General features: G+C 47.3%; 1 protein-coding gene across 7 annotated transcripts in view; it reads right to left on the reverse strand.

Moving 5' to 3' along the window:
• Positions 1 to 282: 282 nt before the first annotated feature.
• Positions 283 to 22167, reverse strand: part of PIAS3 (protein inhibitor of activated STAT 3) — a 35715-nt gene continuing 13830 nt past the window's right edge. For 4 of the 7 annotated variants that reach the window (XM_082204287.1, XM_082204284.1, XM_082204285.1 and 1 more), the window contains 13 exons: positions 20085 to 20169; positions 17612 to 17662; positions 16980 to 17070; positions 15572 to 15706; positions 15123 to 15228; positions 14230 to 14303; positions 11796 to 11956; positions 10811 to 10947; positions 9581 to 9749; positions 8251 to 8381; positions 7248 to 7319; positions 6546 to 6583; positions 283 to 5033 (listed from right to left, as the gene is read on the reverse strand). In XM_082204287.1, coding sequence (XP_082060413.1) covers positions 4755 to 5033; positions 6546 to 6583; positions 7248 to 7319; positions 8251 to 8381; positions 9581 to 9749; positions 10811 to 10947; positions 11796 to 11956; positions 14230 to 14303; positions 15123 to 15228; positions 15572 to 15706; positions 16980 to 17070; positions 17612 to 17662; positions 20085 to 20169 — 1529 coding nt within the window. In that variant the 3' untranslated portion in view covers positions 283 to 4754. The remainder of the gene's footprint in view (positions 5034 to 6545; positions 6584 to 7247; positions 7320 to 8250; positions 8382 to 9580; positions 9750 to 10810; positions 10948 to 11795; positions 11957 to 14229; positions 14304 to 15122; positions 15229 to 15571; positions 15707 to 16979; positions 17071 to 17611; positions 17663 to 20084; positions 20170 to 22167) is intronic. The other 3 variants (XM_082204286.1, XM_082204289.1, XR_014214738.1) reach the window with 2 other exon arrangements.

Raw genomic sequence — 22167 nt, forward strand, 5'->3', positions numbered from 1 at the left:
TAATCAACTATGGCTATTCTTATTTTTAAAATATTGTTTTGTTTTGAAAACCCCAACAAAAATAAAGTTGCTGCTCTGCTCAGATTGGCAGCCATATCCTGTACCAGCCACGGCTTCCAGCCTGCCTGCCAACTCTACAATTCAAGGGTAGCCCTGGGTGCAGCATGTTGCAGTAGTCCAGCCAGGACTGCCAACCAGGTTCTCTTGGTCCAGGGACAGCCATAGCAGGTGAACCAGCTGAGGCTGGAAATTGGCACTAATGAAGTTAGAACTCCACAACAGTTCTTTTGCCAAGAATTTATTTTATCTAAAAGGTACTTTTTGCATATACACAATGGCTCCAAGCTGATAAAACAAAGAGATTCAATGGACAGAAAAAGGAGACCCAAAAGTGTGAAGTGAAGCAGTCCTCTTTTTTGCTATTGGGGGTGCAGATCAAATGTTTTATGATGTTAGTGAGATGGAGCAGGGTGTGTGTTCTGTCTGCAGACACATTATTTTAAAGCAGTTGATAATGGCATTGAAAGAAAAACCAGAACCCCTGACCTTTCTTTGTCCCCAAATGCTCATTGTTAATGTACAAAACATATATGCCTGTAGAGCCTGGTGATTCTTTATGTGGCTGCCTGGTCTTAACCCCCACTTGATAAACAGCCGCAAGGCTGCATGCCAAGGGGGGGGGGTAGGAACCTTGGGGGACACCTGCCCCCAAGTTCCAAGAAAGTGGCTTCCTGAAAGCTCCCCACACCCATCCTTGAAAGTCAAATTAGGTCAGCGCAAATAGATGCATGTGTTGTTGGAAGAGAAATTTGCAGTATCGTTTACCAAGATTTCATACTTCGAAGGAGCTGGAATGTTGGCAATGCTCAGGAGGAATTGGGGGGGGGGGAAGGTGTACCAAGCATGGAGATTTGAGGTTGGAAGAGAAGACTGCAGCTGTAATATAGAGCAGGAGCTCCCTTCCCACCCCTAGCTCTTTATTTCTAGCTTCAAACTTTGCTCAAAGAATAGCCTCACATCACAACGCTTCTCCTCCAAAGGACTAGAGACTTGAGTTTTTGCATAAACAGAAGTGGAGTTTTCAGGAGACAAATGCCTAGGGCTGGGTGACAGGAGTCGGCGCGTTTTGCAGTCTAGCGTTATAGATTTATGTCAGCTAGAAAAGTGGCGCCCCACCCACCCTGAAGGCGTAAATCTCTCGGCGTTTGACCGTTCTAAGCAGATACCTTGAAAAACAACCCCCTAGATGGAAATGACTAGGGGACACCCAAGTCACACACCTAATGGCACATAATGAAGAACATAACAAAGGCCTGCTGGATGAGGCCAGTGGCCCATCTAGTCCACCATCCTGTTCTCAGTGGTCAGTGGTGGCCACCCGGATGCCCATGGGAAACCTGGAAAGCAGGATTTGAGCACACAAGTGCCCTCTCCCACCCTGTGGTTTCCAGCACGACATTCCTGGAGGCAGCGATGAGCAGCTACTGATAGCCCTCTCCTCCATGAATCTGCCTAATCTTTTAAAGCCATGGAGATTGGTGGCCATTGCTGCTTCCTGTAGGAGGGAGTTCCACCGTTTCAACTCTTCATTACCTTTCCGATTCAAAATATCCCCCCAGCCGCAGATCACCAATGCAGATTAATACTGCTTGCCCACCAAAGGATGCTCTGAAGAAATGGTGTAGCGTATTTGCATCCATTCAAGCGTCCTCTCAAATGTTAGTGAAATGATATATTGGGGTGGGGTGAGGTGAGGAAGCTACTCTGCGTTAAAGCAAAAGTTGGATGACCTCCAAGGCACCAACCCTTACGCTGTAGTCTGGCAGACATAAGCGCTGCTGAAACGTAAGACATTCCCTACAGTGGGAACTTCCAACAAACTTAAATTTGGATCGCCGTGAAGTACCGTATTTTTTGCTCTATAAGACTCACTTTTCCCCTCCTAAAAAGTAAGGGGGAATGTGTGTGCATCTTATGGAGCGAATGCAGGCTGCGCAGCTATCACAGAAGCCGGAACAGCAAGAGGGATTGCTGCTTTTACTGTGCAGCGATCCCTCTTACTGTTCTGGCTTCTGAGATTCAGAATATGTTTTTTCTTGTTTTCCTCCTCCAAAAACTAGGTGCGTCTTGTGGTCTGGTGCATCTTATAGAGCGAAACATACGGTATGCGGATTTTATGTGTTGATACTTGGAAGCAAAGCGGTTCAAGGCGGCTTTGGCCCAGTGATGCTAGGAAGTTTTCGGGCTGCTTTATTTTGACTTCCACCTCACTTTGCCAGCTGATCCTTTCGGCTGAATCCTTTTGGTGGGGTTGGGGTTTGGGTTTGCACCTTCTGCATGTAATGGAAGGGCTCTACGACTCAACTATGGTCCCAACGCAGGGAGCGAATGTCTCCTATTTAAGGTTACCTTCAGGAACCTTAAATAAGCTTCCAAGGAAGCCCAGGATTCATCAAAACCTCTTTCTTGTTCCAAACTCAGATTTAAAACAAAACTTGAAAGGACTTATCGAAGCAAAGTTCTCCGCGGAGTGGGAGATCTGGGTAATGGGCTATGCCAAACGGAATTAACAGCTCTGATCAAAATGCGTTGGAACATTTCCTGCCCTGAAATTGGGCATTTCTGGCTTTTTGATCTGCACACCGTGGAGTCTTTGTCGAGTGATTAAAAAAAATAAAGTTGAAAAGAGGCAAAAGCTTCCTCATAAGGCTGTCACTGCTTTGCTGCATCTGGCTTAGTGCTCCTGTTGCTTTCAAGCAGGGAGAGATTTTATTATTTAAATTCTAAACTGCCTTTCAGGGCAGAACCACTCCACTCAAGGCTTGTTCTTGTTGTTGAAAGCAACAGGATTTGTTAGAAAAGGGAAAAGTGCTTAGCTTTCCAGAACACTGTCTGTCTTTCTCACCGCATCGTCTGGCTTGGAAAGGGCGAGACGGGCAGGTGCAGGAAGCGGAAAATGCAGAAACAGCGGCTATGAACTTAAAACACACACACATACGCAAAACAATTATACACTTAAATACATAAATAAAGTTTGTGCAATGGACGATGCGCTGCCCCCACCTGGGCAGGGAGGGAAGTGCAGCCTTCATTTCGTCCTCGGAAGAGAGGGTGGGGGGAAAAACACAGAAAAGATCTTTGGAGTTTCTTATGTACAAAAACTGAAAATATAGATTATAATAATTATATATATCTATATATATATATCTATATATATATCCTTTGTTCTCTGTACAAGATTGGCAGGAAATATTTTAAGAGGAGTGGGGATGGGAACCCTAGATCTACAGCTTTAGAAAAATACACTGTGGTAACAACAGTCTTGAGGATGGGCAGGTCCGCAGTGGATGTTGGTGATGGAGGGGAGGAGGACAGAGACACAGGGGCGCAAATCACGGGACTTTTAAGGGCATGCTGGTTTCGGAAGCGTCCCCCGGGGCTGCATTGTTAGCGTAAGTCCGAATCTCAAGGAAGCACAGCTAAGGAGGTACCTATGACAAAGAGTCAAGACAGTGTTGCCTGCGATGGGTCAGGTTTTGTGGTCAGTGGGGGGGGGCACAGACCCAGACGTCACAGCCCATTGCTCTGTAGAGGGCACAAGCTCTCCACCCACCCACTCCTGTCAAGTGCGCACGCAGCCCAGGGGAAGAGGAGAAAACAGTCACAGAAGTCCCCAATGCGGGAAAGTCAGCAGGGAAGTGGAATCTCTGTTTCCAAGTCCTTTTGAGTCCTTGAGCTGCTCCAAAGCTCATCCCGGGCTTCTACTTCATCTTCATTATGAGTAAAAGAACTTTTTTTGCTTGCCGTCAGGCTCTCTCGAGTACAATAATCTTGAGAAGTTTGGGCACGTGGAGGATCTCTGAGAAATCTGTTTTTATTTGTGGCAAAACTCACTCAGCTGGAACCGGCCACTCCTTACTGTGGAAGTGAGTTTCCTGTTATGCCCTCACCGGATGAGCCTGTAAAAATCTGCTGGGGGGGGGGGTGGCTTTGGTTTTGGCAAATTAGTACACTGCTTTCAAGTCTCACTTTAGCCCTTCATCGGGCACATAATGTCCTTCCCTAACAAAGAATTCTATCAAACTTCCACTTTTTTGTTTTTTTAATGCCAGTCTGAAATAGTCCATTATAACCTGCCTGGGATCTCTGGTCATTTGTTGCAGAGCTCTGCCCAAAGACCAAATTTATTCGTGCTTACGATAAAGTTGCCTTGATTTCACTGGCATTCTGCATTCACTGAGGATTCTGCATTCAAATCCCGGACAGAAGAAACCCAGGTTTCTTGCTCCAAAACACAAAAAAGGGGGAATTCTGCAACTCGGATTACATGTTGATGAGTCTTCATTTGCCTCATTTTGCATAAATAATCCTGCTTCCATTAGGCTGTGGGGACCTGGAACTCGGCCCTCCCATGATTGAAATTAAATCTTGTTTCCCCAGTTCTTCAGGGCTTTCTGGCTTCCACCAGCTCAAAACTCCCAAGCAGCTCCAAGGCCAAATGAAAAGGCGAGATTCTTTGGGCCCCCCAAACTGTTCCGAGTCAATGCCATCATTTTTCAAACCTTGAGCGGAATTGCAGAATGAAAAAAAGAGCCCTGAAGGAAAACAAGATAAAGATCTTTGCCCGATTTGTCTCTTTCTAAGAAACAGGCTTGACGGAATTCTGTCTTTTCCTTGTTTCACTCCAGTGGGGGAACGATGATTCCACCTCCTGCCCTCCTGTAGGGAAAGGGTATCTTCCACGCCGCAAGCTTTTAGTCTAGAGAGATGATATCTGGCCGGCATCCCGGCAAGATGGGGCTGCCCCCCACGGTGCCACTGCGCACGTGGCTTTCCCGCAAGGCCGTGGTGGGCGAAGAGACAACACTGTTCATGCGGCTGCTGCTGCTGGTGGGGGAGCCCACGGTGCCATGGGACCCCACCACCACAGGGGCCAGGGGGTTCATAAAATGGGGTGAGGTGCCACGATACTGGAAGAAGTGGCTCAGGGTGTCTTGCTCATCCAGGGAGGTGATCACGGAAGGGCTGTAATGCTGTCAGGGAAGGAGACAATCAGTTATTTGATGCAAAACAAACAACAAGAACAACAACAATGAGTTAAAAGGTATTAACCAAGGCTGTGAGCCGGCATGATCCATTATGTCAGAGGAGAGGGGTGGGAAAACCTCAGGGAAAACACTTAAAAACAAAACCCCTAGAACTCCCATGATCTTGTCTGCTGCCAAATAGACATGGACGTTAAATTAAAGGAAGTCTGATGTAAGAGCTTGACCCACGGAAACGAACAAACCCCCAAGTCTGGCACACAGACAAATAAACCAGAGCTTATTTCTCCAAAGTTTGGTTTCTTGCCTGGTGAGCGTGTGGAGTAGCCCCAAAACTTCCTAGTTGAAGAAGAGCCCTGGGTTCCTGCACAATCGCAAGCCACAGTTAACAAGGAGCCATGGTCTGTAAGCATCAACAAAACTCTGGATTGCGGGCAGTGAAACAAAAGCACAATTAATCTGCTAGGCTGGGTTCAGACAATCAAACCAACCAGAGTTTCATACGATGGTTTAATAAGCTGTGGCTGGCATTATGAGCGAAGGATATCCCCATGAAAAGGGTAAGAGGAACTGTCAATTTACCAAGTCCGGCCAGACAGGCTCCCTGCTTCCCCACCCAAATCCGACAGGCAGCAACAGCTTTAAGAAGTCCCAGGAAAATCAAAACTCCTTTCTCTAAAGGCAGATAAAGGAGATGACTCTTGATTTGCAGAGTCTTGCAGTTCATGAGGATTTCCTCGGAGTGGGAAGAAGGTGAGGCAACTACCACTAAGACCAATTAACATGCCTCTCACAAACATTTTTTGCTTGGGGACAGTTTGGAAAGGAGGAGGTGGGCCAAGTCCAGCGGAGAAAGAGAAACTGCCCCCTCCCTACCCCTGCTTCAAAATCCAACTTTGTTCTCATCAGGTTAAGTTCCCTCGAAGTTTCTCAGATTGTTACTGGCAATCTCAGGAGCTGAGCTCGCTAGATCAAAGCAGAACATTTTGCAAGACAAGAGTGACTCTTTTGCAAAGATTTTTATAGGAGCTCATTGCACAACCTGAACTGCTAGCTCCAAGCCAGCCTCTCTGCAAGAGCTTCAGTGCAACAGCTCAGCTCTAAGGTCCCAGAAATATGACCCCAGACAAACGCAATTTGCTTTCCACAGAGACGAGGGCTGTTAAGCTGTTCTTATTTCTCAGAACAGTTCTAGGAATTCACACGGTGAATGCACTTTGAAAGGAAGGTGCGGGGGGGGGGGCAGCAGCCTGCCACCCACTGTGAAAACAGACAGAGCGAAGCAAGGAGGTAGGAATTTGCAAGAGGCAGGGAAAAGACTGATTTCCCCCAGCCTGTGTTTGCTGGGTTAGCTCAGTGGCAAGAGAAAGGCTAGGTGTGCTCAAGGGTGAAGGGTGGAGAGAAAGCTCACTGGGTGACTATGTTGCTGAATACACGGAGAAATGAAGACTGGGGAAGGGAGGATGGGGAGATGAAGGAAAAGGGGGGGGGGAAACATACCTGATTTTCACTTTGAAGGAAGGAAAACAAATCCAGACCTAGAAAAATGAAAAGGTGAAAAAATAATCTTAATGGTAAAATGAACATATTGGAGAAGAGGAAGGGATTACTAAAAAAAAATATTGTAAAGTTGGGAGGGGTGCAGGAAAAGATATTTTGGTCATGGCAGGAGGGCCGGTCTCCATGGACACCGCAAAGGCTTCAGTGTCCTGGGAAGGCCTGAGGAGCACTCCTGAGATGGGTGACCCACCTGCCTCCATGCCCCCCCCCCACTGCCTGCAGTGGCAGAGGGGTCCTCCTGTGAGCAACATCCCCACTGCAAGGAGAAAACGCTGCCCCCTCCCTGCCGCACAGCTGAGGAAAAGGGATGTTGCAACACACCCAGTCAAAAAACTGGCATTGTCATTTCGGCTGGAGCAGTATTGATTGGCCTGGGGGGCACAGGGCACTGGGGTTTGCTTGGTATGGAGGCACCTAGGTTGGGGGCAGCCGGGAGAGAGACCAGTGGGGGGGGGGAAAGCTTCCTGGACTTATGGCTGGTGTGCAGAGAGGGAGCTGTGCCACACAGCAGCTGGCCCATGACATGCCAAAGCGCCTGACATCCTCTCTGGGCCAGGTTTGGGTGGGTATTGAGCTGGCAGCTTTAGCGACCGCAGTTACAACAGCATTTCCTGTCTGTCTGTTTGTCTTCAGAGCCTTCACCTTTTTTTACTTTTCGGACTCTGCCTTCTCTCCTCTCCTCTCTTGCACTGCCAAATCCCCAGGCCACAATTCCTTTGGACACAAACATACAAGCATCACAACAGGAATGAGGCTTATCAATCAGAAGGGGCAGGGAGCATCTGGCGGGATGGGGAGCGGCTCACTTTATACCAGGCGAGAGTGAGACTGTGTATTCTGCCAACTGAGCAACAATGGCACGCTGACACACACCAGATCCTGGGGGCTTTGCACAGCGTACAGCATCTCTGCCAACTCTTAACATTTCTAGTTCTCATGGTTTCGAAAACGCGCCAGGAAGGATGTGGGGTGGTCTTAAGGAGAAAATTTTAAAAAGTTTGCAAATAAGCTTACTCTGCTTATATCCAGGCAGGTCACAAATATGCTTTCTAGGGTGTATTTTGGCATGGACAATCCCGAGCAAGCCATACGTTCTAACAGAGTTCATGCCTCTCATTCCTGCTCCATCCCACCACACCCTGAAAGCCAGGAGTAAGGTCGATTTGCCTCCCTGCCTGGTTCTGACCAGCAACCCTCAGCTCTCTTTCTCCGCAGGGCTCTGTGTCCACAGCTGCATCCTTCAGAGGTATACACTGGGATTGTGTAAGAAGCATTAGCTTGGCTGTGGTTCTTCACAGCCTCTCTCATTTCTGAGGCTGTCCCTAGGCGCATTTGCATTCCAATAAAGGCCTCTCTTTTCACTTGGAGCCTGCATCCTTTTCTGCGAGGTATACTTCAGACCATTTAAATTTATCCAACATACGTAGAGGGCACAGGGGAACAGTTTATGGAACTGGGGGGGGGCAATATCCCCCAAAAGTTTGGGAACCACTGGTCTAAGCCTTCACAGCGCAGAGAGTCCTGTGAAAACACTGTTTGGTTCTGACGGAATTAAGTTACCCTGCTCCTATGGGGATACAAAACAGAGCAACAAGGAACTAAACGCAAGCTTTGGCCCTGTGCTGAGCGATGCAGCCCAAATTACCTTGGATGTCCGAGGGGACCTGGTAAGGGTGGTAGTCGGGGATCGGAAGGCTGGAGAGGTAGTCGCTCCCCACAGTGGCCATCGGGGGGCTGCGCAGCACCGAGGAGGGCTGGTGGTCAGGGCTTAATACTCTGAAATTAAACAGAAGGACTAGGCTTGGAGAAGGAAAATAAAGGGGGCGCACATGGCAGACAGGTATCAAATCATATGCATGGTGTACTGACAGAAGTCTTTCTCCCTCTCTCGTAATACTAGAACCCAACGGGGTCATCCAATGAAGCTGAACGTGGGAAGACTCAGGACAGACAAAACAAAGTCCTTCTTCATGGAGCACACGATCTAAAACTATAGAACTTGCTCCAGCAGGAAGCAGTGAGGGCGACCAACCTGGTTAGCTTTTAAAGGGTGGGGGGTAAGCGAATCCAGTAAAACTATTGATGGCTACTGGTGATGACGGCTACACTGCCTCCATGGCTGGAGACAGCAATGCTTCCAAATACAGTGGTGCCCCGCAAGACAAATGCCTTGCAAGACGAAAAACTCGCTAGACAAAAGCGTTTTGCGGTTTTTGAGCTGCTTCGCAAGACGAATTTCCCTATGGACTTCCTTCGCAAGACGAAAACATCTTGCGTTTTTTGCAAGTTTGTTTCCTTTTTCTTAACACCGTTAATACAGTTGCGACTTGACTTCAAGGAGCAACTCATAGAACGCAGTGTGATAGCCATTTTTGAGGTTTTTGGTGATTTTTGAAGCTTTTCCAAAACTTTTCCGACACCGTGCTTCGCAAGACGAAAAATTCGCTAGACGAAAAAACTCACGGAACGAATTAATTTTGTCTTGCGAGGCACCACTGTACCACTTGCTAGAAACCACAGGAGGGAACACAGCTCTTGTGTTTGGGTCCTACCTGTGGGTTTCCCACTGACCTCTGGTTGGTCCCTGTGAGAAAAGGATGCTGGGCAAGATGACCCCCCTTTGACCTGATCCAGCAGGGCTCTCCTTATTGTTCTCTGCTCTTCCCCATTCTGATTAACCCGCTTAATCTGGACCTGGAGCATTCCGCACAAGAGAGTGGGTTTGATGAAACTATTGATGGCTACAGTAAGGATTCTGAATCCCAGTTGCTGGAGGACAGCACAGTCGTGGTCTAGCATGCTCACGTCCTGCTAGCCGATTTCCAATGGGCACCTGGCTGACCACTGTGAGAACAGGATGCTGGATAAGATGGATCCCCCTTGGGCCTAATCCAGGCTCTTCTCAGGCTCCTACACTCCCTTCTTTCCACACAAGAAGGTTTAACCCAACCGAGGAAACACAAAGCGAGCCCCACCCCTTGGGTCCCGCTGCAGATGGGATGGCCGCAGTGGTGAGTGGGAATGGCTTCTTGGCGGGGGGCTCCTCCTCGTCCGAAGAGCTGTCCAGCGTGAGGTCGATGACCTCCACTTTCTTCTTGCCTTCGGCCAGCTGCTTCCCGTCAGAGCCCACTGTGTACAGCGAGGCTGCGAAGAGAAGGAGAAGAGAGGTTAGGGTAGGCGAAGACAGACAGCCCTGCCGTAAAACAGCAGCAGGGCTCCGATCTTGAAACTCGTCAGCACTCAGGTTAGCACAGACAGCAGGGAGTTCCCTGTCCGCCTGTCAGGAAGGTGTGCAGTTGGGCTCCCTGATCCCTTCATCCCTGATCACTAGCTGTGTCAACCAGGAGTGATGGAAGTTGGGAGTCGAGTAACATCAAAGGATGTAAGCGAGGCTGACTTAGGAAGGAGGAGCAGGAGGCGCTGCAGGGGTCTCAGGACTTCACTTCCGAAGCTCTTGTATATTGCCCCTGCCATACAGACACGTAGGCAAGACTTGAAGAGCTTCTTCCTCTTCAAGGCTGCCTTTAACTGAGATCATGATGAGCTAGGATGTCTGAAGAGGAAGAGAGGGGCTGTGGCTCTGCCTTGCCTTGCCTTGCCCTGCCCTCTCCTCAACTGCTTATGCCTGGCTTGGCTGTGCCCTTGCACCGTGACTATAATACCCCTTGCCTGCTTAAATGCAGGAGGGGTGTGAGCGCAAATCCCAAATTTTGCACAACTACAATATCACATGCTGCAGAAAGGTGACATCAGTTGCTAGACAAAAAGCGGCAAAAGTGTGCCAATGCAGGAATTTACAGCCCTTGGGCTGGTCAAGAACTGTGTTTTCCTTGCTAACTTGGCTACTGTATCTTTATCTCTTGCCTTGCTCTTGTCTGTCTGTCGTGAGGATCTGTCCCAAAATGCCACTCTAAAGTATTTTGGCTCTTCATCAATCTGCCATTAGCCATGACACTGCTAGACCCAGACTAAAGGGCACCAGTCAAGGGCCCCATGAAGGCCAGAAGAACTCAAAGATGTCTCATTCTCTTCTAAAGCCACCAAGTTGGCAGCCGTCATTGCTGCCTCATGTGGGAGGGAGTTCCACAGTTTAACTCAGTGTTGCATGAAGAAGGGGACTTTGAATCTTCCTCCATTCAGTTTCAATCACACAACGGCCAACTAACATGCACAGGGAGGTGCCAGGCCTCCCTAGTTCCTCCTACCTTCCAGCCCATTGTAAGCAGATGGCTGGCAAACCTCCTGGTTCTCTTTCTTGGGCTTCATGGGGCACCAGGAGCCATCCTCCATGAATTGGATCTCATCGCAGTCTGTGACAGAGTTGAGGATTTCCATGAACAACCTGGGGGGAAGGAGGGGAAACAGAAGAAAATGTAGGGGCAATTCAACATCTGGACAGTGGCTGAAGTGCTGTAGTCCTAACCACCTGGAGGGCACCACTTTGGTGGAGTTTGTGATTACTATGATCGATCTACAGTCAGTCATAATCTTACATAGTCCCTACAACCTTCTTCTCTTCTTTGTGCACAAAGAGGAGGAGAGGAAGCGTCCTCATTCCTTTAGAATAGGGGTAGCCAATGTGGTTCCCCTCCAAAGGCTTTTGGACTACAACTCCCATCATCCCTGACAACTGCAATGCTGGCTGGGGCTGATGGGAGCTGCAGTTCAAAAACATCTGGAGGGTTCCAGGTTGGCTGCTTTGGAACTCGCCACAGTTCAAACTCCAGAAACCGTGACTCGTTTTAACAAACGTTGGATAGAACCAACCACAGGTCCAAGTTTGTACGTGGCATAGCACTGTGGTTTGTCCTTAAAGCAAAAGCAGGTGTCTGCATGGAGGAAAAGTGGAGGAGGGCAATGCCAAGCCAGACGGTCATCATGGTTTGTTCGCCAACAGGCCACACAAAAGATGGACAAAACTGTAAGTATGGCTGCAATTCTTGAAGAACAAAGATGGCGGACAGAATGTGGCTTCTGGAGAATCCCATCTTGTACTAAATCATTTACTAATTTACAGAGGTTGTGGAACCATTGATTTCTAGGTAATAAAACAGAACATCTATGCAGCCCTAAAGATAGACAACACCACCATCCCTCCAGAATTTAGTAAGTCTGACGGCAAAAGCTGTGGGCTTTGGGGGGGTCATGTGGGTAGAGGGAGCCTGACCTCCGAGCCTCCCCCAGCATTACCCGTCAATGATCAAGGCCTCGTAGGGGGCCTTCTTGTCACAGACAGGGCAGGTCCAGGTGGGCTTCTTCTCATTCATCTGAAGGTAAAGGGCTGCGTCGAAGCACTGCAGGTGGGTGCAGGTGAAAGCTCGGCAGGGGACGATGAGCCTCATCTTGCCCAGCTGAAAGAAAGAGAGATTTTATTTATCATAATCTATTTACTGCGTTTATATCCCACCACTCTTGAGAGTTAAGAAATCCTTGATGGTTTACTTCAAATTATCCAGAGATCTCAATCCACCTTCCGCCCACTCTGGTCCAGATCGCAGACTGGGAGCCCTTTGCAGATAACACTGGTATTGGTGAAATTTCACTGACAGAAGCTTCACATAGAAACTCCCTATGCTCACATACCCTACCATTAAGCTTTCATGGGGGCTGCAAGCTTTAGTGTAACTAAAGCTTCTAGCGGCTGCCAGATTAGTAATTGCCCGTTATTGGGAGCGTCCTGAAGTTTTACTGTTTTGAGTCTGGAACGTCGCTTTGTTGGAACGCCTGACCAGACACAGATGGGAGAGGCTGAATCTGACAACTTCAATGCAGAATGATTTCCCTTCTTTGAACGTCCCTCCAGTTTCTCATTCTTTGTTATGAGGGGTATTCAAATACCATCTGATACTCAGTGAAGCAATATTGTACACTGGTTTGCTGTTATTATTTTATTCCGCAGCTCTGTATTGCTTTTTCTCTGTCTACCTATTCTGTGTGTGTGTCTACGTATTCTTGTATAAGCATAATTAAAAGAAGAAGAGAACTTTAGTATAACTATTTCAACCTAAATGTAATCACAGATGAAGAGGGACTCTTATTCAGGGCCTTGACATCAGATGCCTCCTGTTCAGCGAAGCACAGAGCGGCATGGAAGCTTCGTTTTCTGCAGCACCCTGGAAGCAGGCTCTGCTGCAGTGCTTGGGAGTCCCCAACTGGGGCCTCACACTGAATACAATGAGCAAAAGTGCTGGAATGGGATTTTCCTTGTGCTCAGGGAAGGGCTGCTGATCCAGTGGAGCCACTCACTAACGGAAGAGGAGGGAATTGGGTTGATTCTCCCTGCAGTTCCCAGGCTTATTTTCCACCCTGTTCTCTCAACGCTCTGAAGTAGGCTTGAGAGAGAGAGTTGCAAGGGGAGAGGGAAAGCCCTTCAGGTCTCTATGCTCAGGGTAGAATTTGTGACCAGCACAAAGACCTAAGAAGAGCCCTGGCAGATTACGCCAATGGCCCATCTTAGCCCAGCATCCTGATCTCAGTGGCCAACCAGATGCCCCAATGGGAAAGCAGAAGGCAGGACCCCAGCACAAGAGCAACTCTCTCTGAAGAGAAGCCAGAGTATATATATCCCCTGCTGTGGTTTCCAGCAAGTGGTATTGCTGCCTCCAACTGTGGAGGCAGAGCAGAGCCATCATGGCTAGAAGCCATTGATAGCTCTCTCCTCCTCCATGAATTAGTCCAATTTCTTTTTAAGCTATTTAGGGTGCTGGCCATGACTGCCTCCTGAGGGAGCGGGTTCCACAGTTTATCTAGGAACTGCGTGAAGGACTTTATTTGCCCTGAATCATCCAACATTCAGCTTCTCTGCATGTCCCTGAGCTCTAGTGTTAGGAGAGAGGGAGAAAACCTTTTCTTTATCCACCTCCTCCATACTCGCCTTTTCTCCAAGCAAAAAAAAATCCAAATTCTGCAGCCTTTCTCCATAAGGGGATTTGCTTCACCCCTCTTGATTTTTTTGCTGTCCCTTTCCTGAACCTTTTCCAACTCTACAATATCCTCTTTTGTACACAATATTCCGAGGACAGTTGCAGTACAGATTGGCATGACAGCATTATATCAGCAGTTTTATCTTCAGATCCTTTCCCAATGATCCCTAGCATGATATTTGCCTTTTCCATGGCCACTGGGTCCACAACCCAAGGCCTGTCTCTTCCTGGTCAGTCGCTGCCATTTCAGACCCCATGAGAGTAAATGGAAAGTTAAGGGGGGAGGGTTTTGCCCCCAATGCATCTGAGATTAATTATCTTTGGTTCAGCTTACAGCTGCCTTCACTAACCCCGTGCCCTCCAAATTTTCTGGATTACAGCTCCCAACTCAGCAATGGCTGCTGTAATCCAAGACACATGGAGGGCACCAGCTTCGTGAAGGCTGGCTTGCAGCATTATACAAAATCAAAGCGGAAACAACAACGGGAGAAAGGCGATTTTTGTGCATAACGAGCTAATCATCAGTTGCAGGTTCCAAATACATATTTATGAGCTTGCACTGGAACGTGCTCCTCATCTGTTTTTGGACAGATTTGGTTTAATTCTCAAGGCAGATTTAGAGTGTTCTGGTGGTTCTTCATGTATTTACATATATACGGCTTCATGTGAAATAAAGAGATAAAAGGAGAAACCCGACATACCGGACACATGAGAGAAACTCGTAAGCTCGTTGTCGCTATCTCGCTGTCGGGATCGGCTGTCAGTTTTTCTTTGACTGTGAGGTGTGGGGAGAGAAAGCAAAGAGCCCACTCAGTATTAGGAACACACAATGAGGCACACTGTGTGGGAACAGCCATGGCTCCGGGGTGAAGCATCGGCTGGCATGCAGAAGGGAAATGGTTCATCTCCAGGGGCAGCTGGGGAAGACCCCTGCCTGAAACTTGGGAAAGGTGATGCTTGTCAGGGTAGACCTGAGCTAGATGGACCAAGGGTCCAACTCCGTACAAGGCAGCTTCCAATTCCCCCCGAAACACCTGGTGTGCGAGGGCGAGACTCCACTCTGCAATCTTTTTTTACACTGGGACTTTTAAAAAATATGATCTGGAGTAAAGCTCTGCTCTACATTTAGCCTGGAACAATTTGCTGCAGGCTGGAGGGCAAACAGATCATAGAACTGTAAATCAGAAGGGACTTGAACCACCAACCTTCTGGTTAACAGTCAGACATTTTGACCCATTGAACCATCCAGTTCTGTGAGTAGTATTCAATTCTTTGCACTAGTGGGCAGCACTTCTGCTCATGAGAGATGAAGCACATGACTTTCACCAGTCCCCAATACACAGCACAAGAGCTGCAGTAAGCCAAGATGATAGTAAAAAGGTGCTTTGCCTTGTGCGACTAAGAGAGCTTTTCACTAGTGCTAACCTACCACCTGGAGGTAATTGCAAGAAAAAAGCACACACATCCCTGATGCAGAATCACAAAGTTGGAAGGGACCCTGAGGGTCACATACTCCAACTCCCTGCAATGCAGAAACCACAACTAAAGCATCCTTGACAGATGCAGACAAGATTTCAAAGGACAGAGAACTTACTCAGGGCTCGTGAGTGGTCTGGGTTTCGGATGCCCTTGGCTCTCAGTTTCTGTAGCAATGTCACCGATGTCAACTGTTTCACCAAATAAACTGATAGGGAGTAATTCTAGGCAGAAGGAAACCAATAATTATTCACTGTTGTACAGAGGAATTAATGTATTCGCTGATCTAAGTAACAGGCTAAACCCCGGCTCTCGTCCATTGGCTGCAGGTCTCCCTGCCCTTCTTCAACCATTGGTTGAACTTTGCTGATGTCATGGAATGTTCACAAATGTTTAGCTGCCAAACTGGAGAGGCTGCTCACAGGATGTTCAGTTTATTTATTGCCGATCATCTAATTGGGACAGGCGCTTTCATACACACAGTTGCAAGAGTGGACAGGAAACTGGAATAATTCTGTTCACACATGGGGAGAAAAGAGCAACATAAACCACAAAGCTTCTCCTTACCCTGCCAAACTCAGAAGACCAGTTCACGACGATTGTATTAGGGACGGTGGCCGAAAGCCGCACCAAAGGGGTGATGTTGATGGGTCGACTGGGCCGCTTGGGCTCTGCCCCATTTTTGGTGGGGGGAAGATAACCCTGCAGAGGCAGAAGAGGACATCTGAGGTCAGGCCCCTTGACCCTTTGCCAAGGCGGGACATACAGGGAACCAAGAATAAGGATTGTGGGTGAGTCATCAAGGGGCTGCAGTCACTAGTGTGCATTCCAGAACACCACCACTAATAATAATAATAATTGTTTATTACCTGCCCTTTACCTTAAGGTTCCAGGGCAGGTTACAACATTATTATACTGTCATGTTTAGGGTCCTGACACCCCCAGAACTTTCCTGATATGCATGCCTGGTCTCTCAGACCCCAGGGCATGTACAGAGTTCAGCGGAGTAACTCAGCAGAGTGTTGGCAGCAAATGAATCACACGAACAGCTCACTCCATCGGCAAATACGCTTTACTGAAGCATTTTGATAAGCATTGCGGTTGTGAGTCCTCAGCCAGATCCCTGACTGGCTGCATAGCTCAAAAAACAGTTACAAAGAGATGCCGGCAAACTGCATAGCTTGAAAACAAAAGACTGACTGACTCTCACACCTGCATGCAACTATACAAGGAAGGCTCAGACAGCCTGGAACCTTCCGGTCAGCAATGAATACGAATGAGAAAGGACTGCTGAGTCACATGTGCAATATTTAAAGCCGTTTAAAACAATCACAAAAATAAGGGAGATGTAATAAGTAAAGTGCTTCTTTGAGACACTATATAAACTATACATCAACTATATGGTGTTTGACAATGGGTAAACATAGATGGACAGATCGTGAAGCTGAGGCTCCAATACTTTGGCCACCTCATGAGAAGAGAAGACTCCCTGGAAAAGACCCTGATGTTGGGAAAGATGGAGGGCACAAGGAGAAGGGGATGACAGAGGACGAGATGGTTGGATAGTGTTCTCGAAGCTACCAGCATGAGTTTGACCAAACTGCGGGAGGCAGTGGAAGACAGGAGTGCCTGGCGTGCTCTGGTCCATGGGGTCACGAAGAGTGAGACACGACTAAATGACTAAACAACAACAAACATAGATGGACTCACCACACCTTTTACTTCTGCAAAAAAGACTCCTATTAATTCATTGGAAAAGATGAATGGTGGTGGAGACTGTTGCCTGGTGTATATTGTACTACAGGCCATGTACTGTTGCAGGGTTGTTTGATTGTACTATAACATTAAAACATTTATTTGAAAAGTACAACTTGGGAGATCAGGATGTTCTGCATGCAAAGGGTGCACTTTTGCCACTGAGTCGTGGACCCTTCTGATGGAACCGAGGAGCGGGTGGGAGGAGGGGCTTACTCACCGGAAGAGGGCAGAGCTTCCCATTGATCTTGACAAACAAATTGGGTGGGAAATAGTCCTCTTGCGGGCAACTGGTTTCACACAAACAAAACCTGCAGAGAGGCAAAGAGACCGGAAAGGTGAGGGGAAGACTACCCCAAGGACAAAATGGTAACTAGAGAGGAGGGGGAGTTTCCCAGAAACAAATTCTTTATTAAGAGAGATGGATAAATGAGAACACAGAATCACAGAATTATAGAGTTGGGACCCTGAGGGTCATCTAGTCCAACCCCCCTGTAATGCAGGAATCACAGCTAAACCACCATGCAGGCAGGGCCTCCTAAGTTGCTCGGAGCTCTTAAAGGGCAGGCCTCAGGGATTTTGCTCATTTGTAACTACACAAATGGGGAGGGGGGCAGGTTCAAGGGCAGGCCCACCTACAGCACTTTGCAATAATACAACCTGGAAGTCTCCAGAGTATGGAATACTTTGGCCAAATCATAGCTGGCTAACCAGCCTTGGCTAAGATTGAGCCAGGACTGCTTTATACAAAGGAAAAAGCACCCCAGCTGCCAATCTCTAAACAGTGTGAGATTTGTAGAGATGTATTTTTCCGATTTGTAAAAGTCCAAGAAAACATTAGGCTCTGCTTACCTCAGTTGTACCTGGACGGTGTAGTCACATTTGGCAGCAGGTAAGATATCGCTGGAAAAAGGAGGGGGGGGGGAGGAGAAATTCTTAAATTTCCCAGAACAGTCAAGCTACTTGGAAATACTGTCATTATAATACAATACGTAACAGGCTGAAACCTACTTTTCAGGTTAGATTTTTGTTTTGTTTTAAAAGAACACATACACAACAAAAACCAGCCCCCCACCCCCCACTGGCTGAGCTTCTGTGACATCACAGAGGGCTTGTGGGCTTTCTAACAGCAGAGGGGAAACAGCCTACCACAGATTGTTGCTGTGAGGGAAATGGGAGAATTGTTGACCTGCGTGGGGACAGGGAAGAACCTTCTCTTTGGCTTGTGTCTTGGAACATCAGAGACAGCCTACAGTTAGAAAATCAAAATTACAACAAACAGGGAGCAGAGGGCCGGCACTTCACGCAGCAGCAGCAGCAGCAGCAGCAGCCTGGAAGGGGTTCTCTGGTTTAAGAGCACAATAAGAGCACAATAAGAGCCTGCTGGATTAAGCCAATGGCCCCTCTAGTCCAGCATCCTGTTCTCACAGTAGCCAACCAGGTGCCTGTGGGAAACCTGCAAACAGGATCCAAGCACAAGACCACTCCTCTCCTGTGGTTTGCAGCAACTGGTATTCCAAAACACTGCTGCCTCCCACGCAGAGCCTAGCCATCAAGGCTAGTAGTCATCCACAGCCATCTCTCCCAGGAATTTGTCTCAGCCTCTAGGCTGGTGGCCATCCCTGCCTCCAGTGGGAGGGAGTTCCATAGTTTAACTATGTGCTGCATGACTTTCTTTCACCTGCCCCTGAATCTTCCAACCTTCAATTTCTATAGCAAGCAAGATGCTGTCATTTGCTGGTCCACAGCCCAGGCCTAGAACTGTGCCATTGTCTGGGAGCCAGTGGGAGATGTTTGGCTATGCTGCTGCATTTGCCCCTGACTGCTGCCAGTCTCCGCAGCAAGCAGCCCCCGTTCCTGCCCAAACTCCTGCTAACAAATGTGGTACCTAAGGCTTCGTTCCAACTTACCACAGTCAAATTATAGGTGGTTAATTAGTAGCATTTGACCAGCGTGCTAAGCCTGGTGGCCAAACTTCTAGTTTATTTTTAAAGTAACTCTTTATATATGAAGACTGCAGCAGGGAAGAGTAAAAACCTTCTGGAACGCCCATTTTGGTTGCATATATGTTTATGCGCAGCTGCCTCTGTTGGTGATACCCATGGCGGGGGGAGGGGGTTGAAGTTTGGGAGAGGGAAGTAGATTATATTAAGAAGCCACTTAAAGAGGATAAAAACTGATATGAGGGAACTTTAAAATGAAATTATATTACAGTTATAAACACCAAGGATGGGTGAGCAGGAAGTCATTAGTATTGCAGAACAGGATTATAATTATTGAGTGTTAAAATGTAATTTTGAATCTTGAAATCAGATAAAATATTGATATTGGGGGTGGGGGGAATGAGAGGCCATCTTTAACTATCCTCTGAACAAAGGAGCCAGCCTGGTTGCCTTGGTCTACTGTAGACTACCTACTTAGACTAGAACTAAAAAGTTACTCCCTAAATTGCGTATTTCCGACAATAAACATAGCTTCATTACTTTCTTACCTACAAACATCTCTCTCTCTCTGTATGTGTCAAAGTAACAGGAAAAGCCTGCTCTCTAAGCAAGACTCACTGGTTTAAACACAACTCATCCTGCATACTATCCCATTAGTTTGTTTGTGTGGGTGAATGCGTACATGTGAAAATTGATTTGAGGTGTGGACGTGTTAGTCGATGTGGAATTTGTGTGAGTTTTGAGTGAATGGAATTGTAAAGTTAAAGTCCTGCATTATGGTTTTTTCTTCATGTTTTATATACTGTATTTAATTTTGTTTTCCCCCCCTTTGTAAACCACTTTGTAGGCGTTTCTGGTGAAAAGGAGGATGCAATACTTGAAATAAACATCCTGGTTGTAGTATTGCTCTTATGTTGCTGGCTTGGTTCAGACACCACACCACAGTTTGTATCAATCATAGTTTAGAACAAACAAGCCAAACTAGGGTTTACCAGATGCTTATTTGATTTCATTTTCTGTCTGGCTGAGCACTCCTGTTTCGAGGCAAAGAACCGGTTGTCACTTTGGTTTGCCAATTCAGACACTGCACCAAATAACGATACTTAGTGTTAATGCGTAACTAAAATTTCCTGATGCTTAGTGCAAACCACGGTTTGCAGGCACACTTCAAACCAGCTTCCGATTCCAGTTTCTCAGGCAATCACAAACTATGGTTGTTAAGCTCAGACGTCACACCAGTTAAGCACCCTTGACTGTGGTTTCATACGATGTCTGCCCTCAGCCATTGCATTTTGTGTGTGTGTGTGTGTGTGTGTGTGTGTGTGCGCGCGCGCGTGCTGAAAGAGCTACAAATCCTAAACAGAAAATAAAATGGCCCTTACCGAGAGGCAAGGATCTGCTGCACCTGCTGAGGAGTCAGGGCAAAGGTGAAGTGAGCCTCCTCAAACCTCTGGCTGTTCACAGATGCTGCAAAGAGAAAAGGCCAGAGGCTAAGCAGTGATCAGACAAGGCCACAATCGGAAGCCCACAGGGGAGGCCCAACCAAGCGTTTTGCTATGCACAAAGGAATCCTGAAACAGAGGGAAGAGGATGAGGAGGGGGGAGCTCAGCAGGCTCCCTGGACCACCTATTTGCCCTCTCCATCATAGGTGGAATGGAAATGGGCTCCACATGCTTATTCCTGGCTCCTTAATGTCTAGCACAGGGATGGGGAAGATGCAGCTTTCCGGATATCCTTGGACTCCAACTCCCATCGCTCAGCCCTAGCAGTCAGCACAGCCAATGGTCAGGGATTATTAATACTATTATTACACTTAATTTATTAATTGCCTTCTAAACTGCCATCTCAACTAGGTTTACACATAAGGTAATTAAAAACAGTTCAAAACACCAGCTAACACATTGCAGCAACAGTATTGCATGGAGGTAGAGAGGAAATTGGTGAAGAATCACCAGTGTGCACTACCAGTTGGGAGGGAAGGAATGATTCAGTGGGGGACCATGTGCCCTGCATGCGGAAGGACCCAATCCACGGCATCAGAAGTTCAAAAACAGATCAATGTGCAGCAGGTGACAGTGAAGACCCTCCCACCCAAATCCAAAGCTGCCGACTGGCCGTCTGATCTGGCTGAAGGCAGCTTCCTATGCAAAATATAGATATTTTGGACTACAGCTCCCATCAGCCCCAGCAACTATGACCAGTCCCAAACATCTGGAGGGCCCTACGTTGGGGAGGTTTGGCCTGCACAATTCAGGTTCCTGCGCACAACTTGCAAAGCTAAAAAACCATCACACAAAATGGTCAGGGAAGGCAGAAGGCATTGTGCAACTTGCGCAATTGACACAGATAATGGAATTTTATTTTCTTTCAGTGCAGAATGCATAGTGCCTGGTGTATATGAGACTAGAATCTCTGTGTCTTCATACTGACTCTCTCTCCTACCATTACAGGGTGAGACGCAGGCAGCTCTGCCCCTCAGCAGAAAAATCTGAAAAATGCTAGCCCTGGGATAGAGAAATTCCCAGGCCCTGCAGGTGAAGCCAAGGCAAGAACTATCAGTTAAACATTCCTGCAGCACTTCATAGCCTCAGGAATGAGAAGAAGGGCCCTTTACCCTTACTCAGTCTCACTCTGGTTCTACTGCAAAACACATGCCACTCTATATTATTATTAAGCTGGCATTAGCTCACCAACACTCTTGCCATGACAAATCTCTAATTTTTTCATGTGCCATAAGACACATATAATTACTTTTGGCCATGACAATCAAACCAAAACCTCCAATGATTTGGCAATGGTCTCCCTATACCATCTCTTTCCATCTCCTTGGAGGCACACAAAGCACTAATGCTTTGTTAAATTCTCAGAAGAGTGTTTACTTTTTGGAATCTTGGGACTCAACAAAAATTGTCTCACTGAGAAGCTTCTTCATCTGTCCCCTGGTTTCAGTGGCTCATTTTCCACAGCACAATGAACCATGGCTTGCCCTAAGCATCATTTAGCACCCCACTCACAACAGACAAAAGGCAATCCCAGGTGTAGAACTCCTTGCCTCTTTCCATTTCCTTCTTCTGTTGATTATTGGACTGATTAAATAATTTAACCAGAACACAAACTCTGCCGCACAAACAGTACCCGCTCCATCCTGTAACATATGGTTGTATTAAAGTCTTCCTTAGACTGACATCGACTTTTGGACTCTCTCTACTTATACGAACCTGGCAAATATTATTTAGATCTGAGATCTGAACTATGCTTTCAGGATTGGGGGGGGGAGGGGAGGATGTTTTGTTTGTCTATTTTTCATTTTCTATCCCTTCAGCATTAAACTTTGTAAGTTCACCTCAATGTCTATGGCATAGAATACCTCCAGGGTCGAGCAACAGCATAACTAGGATTTAGGACCGTAGGGAGCTACCTTATTCTGAGCCAGGCCACTGGTCCATCTAGCTCAGTACTGCTTA

The sequence above is a fragment of the Podarcis vaucheri genome (genome assembly GCF_965113315.1).
Source record: "Podarcis vaucheri genome assembly, chromosome: 16".
In the NCBI taxonomy this organism is placed as follows: Eukaryota; Metazoa; Chordata; class Lepidosauria; order Squamata; family Lacertidae; genus Podarcis; species Podarcis vaucheri.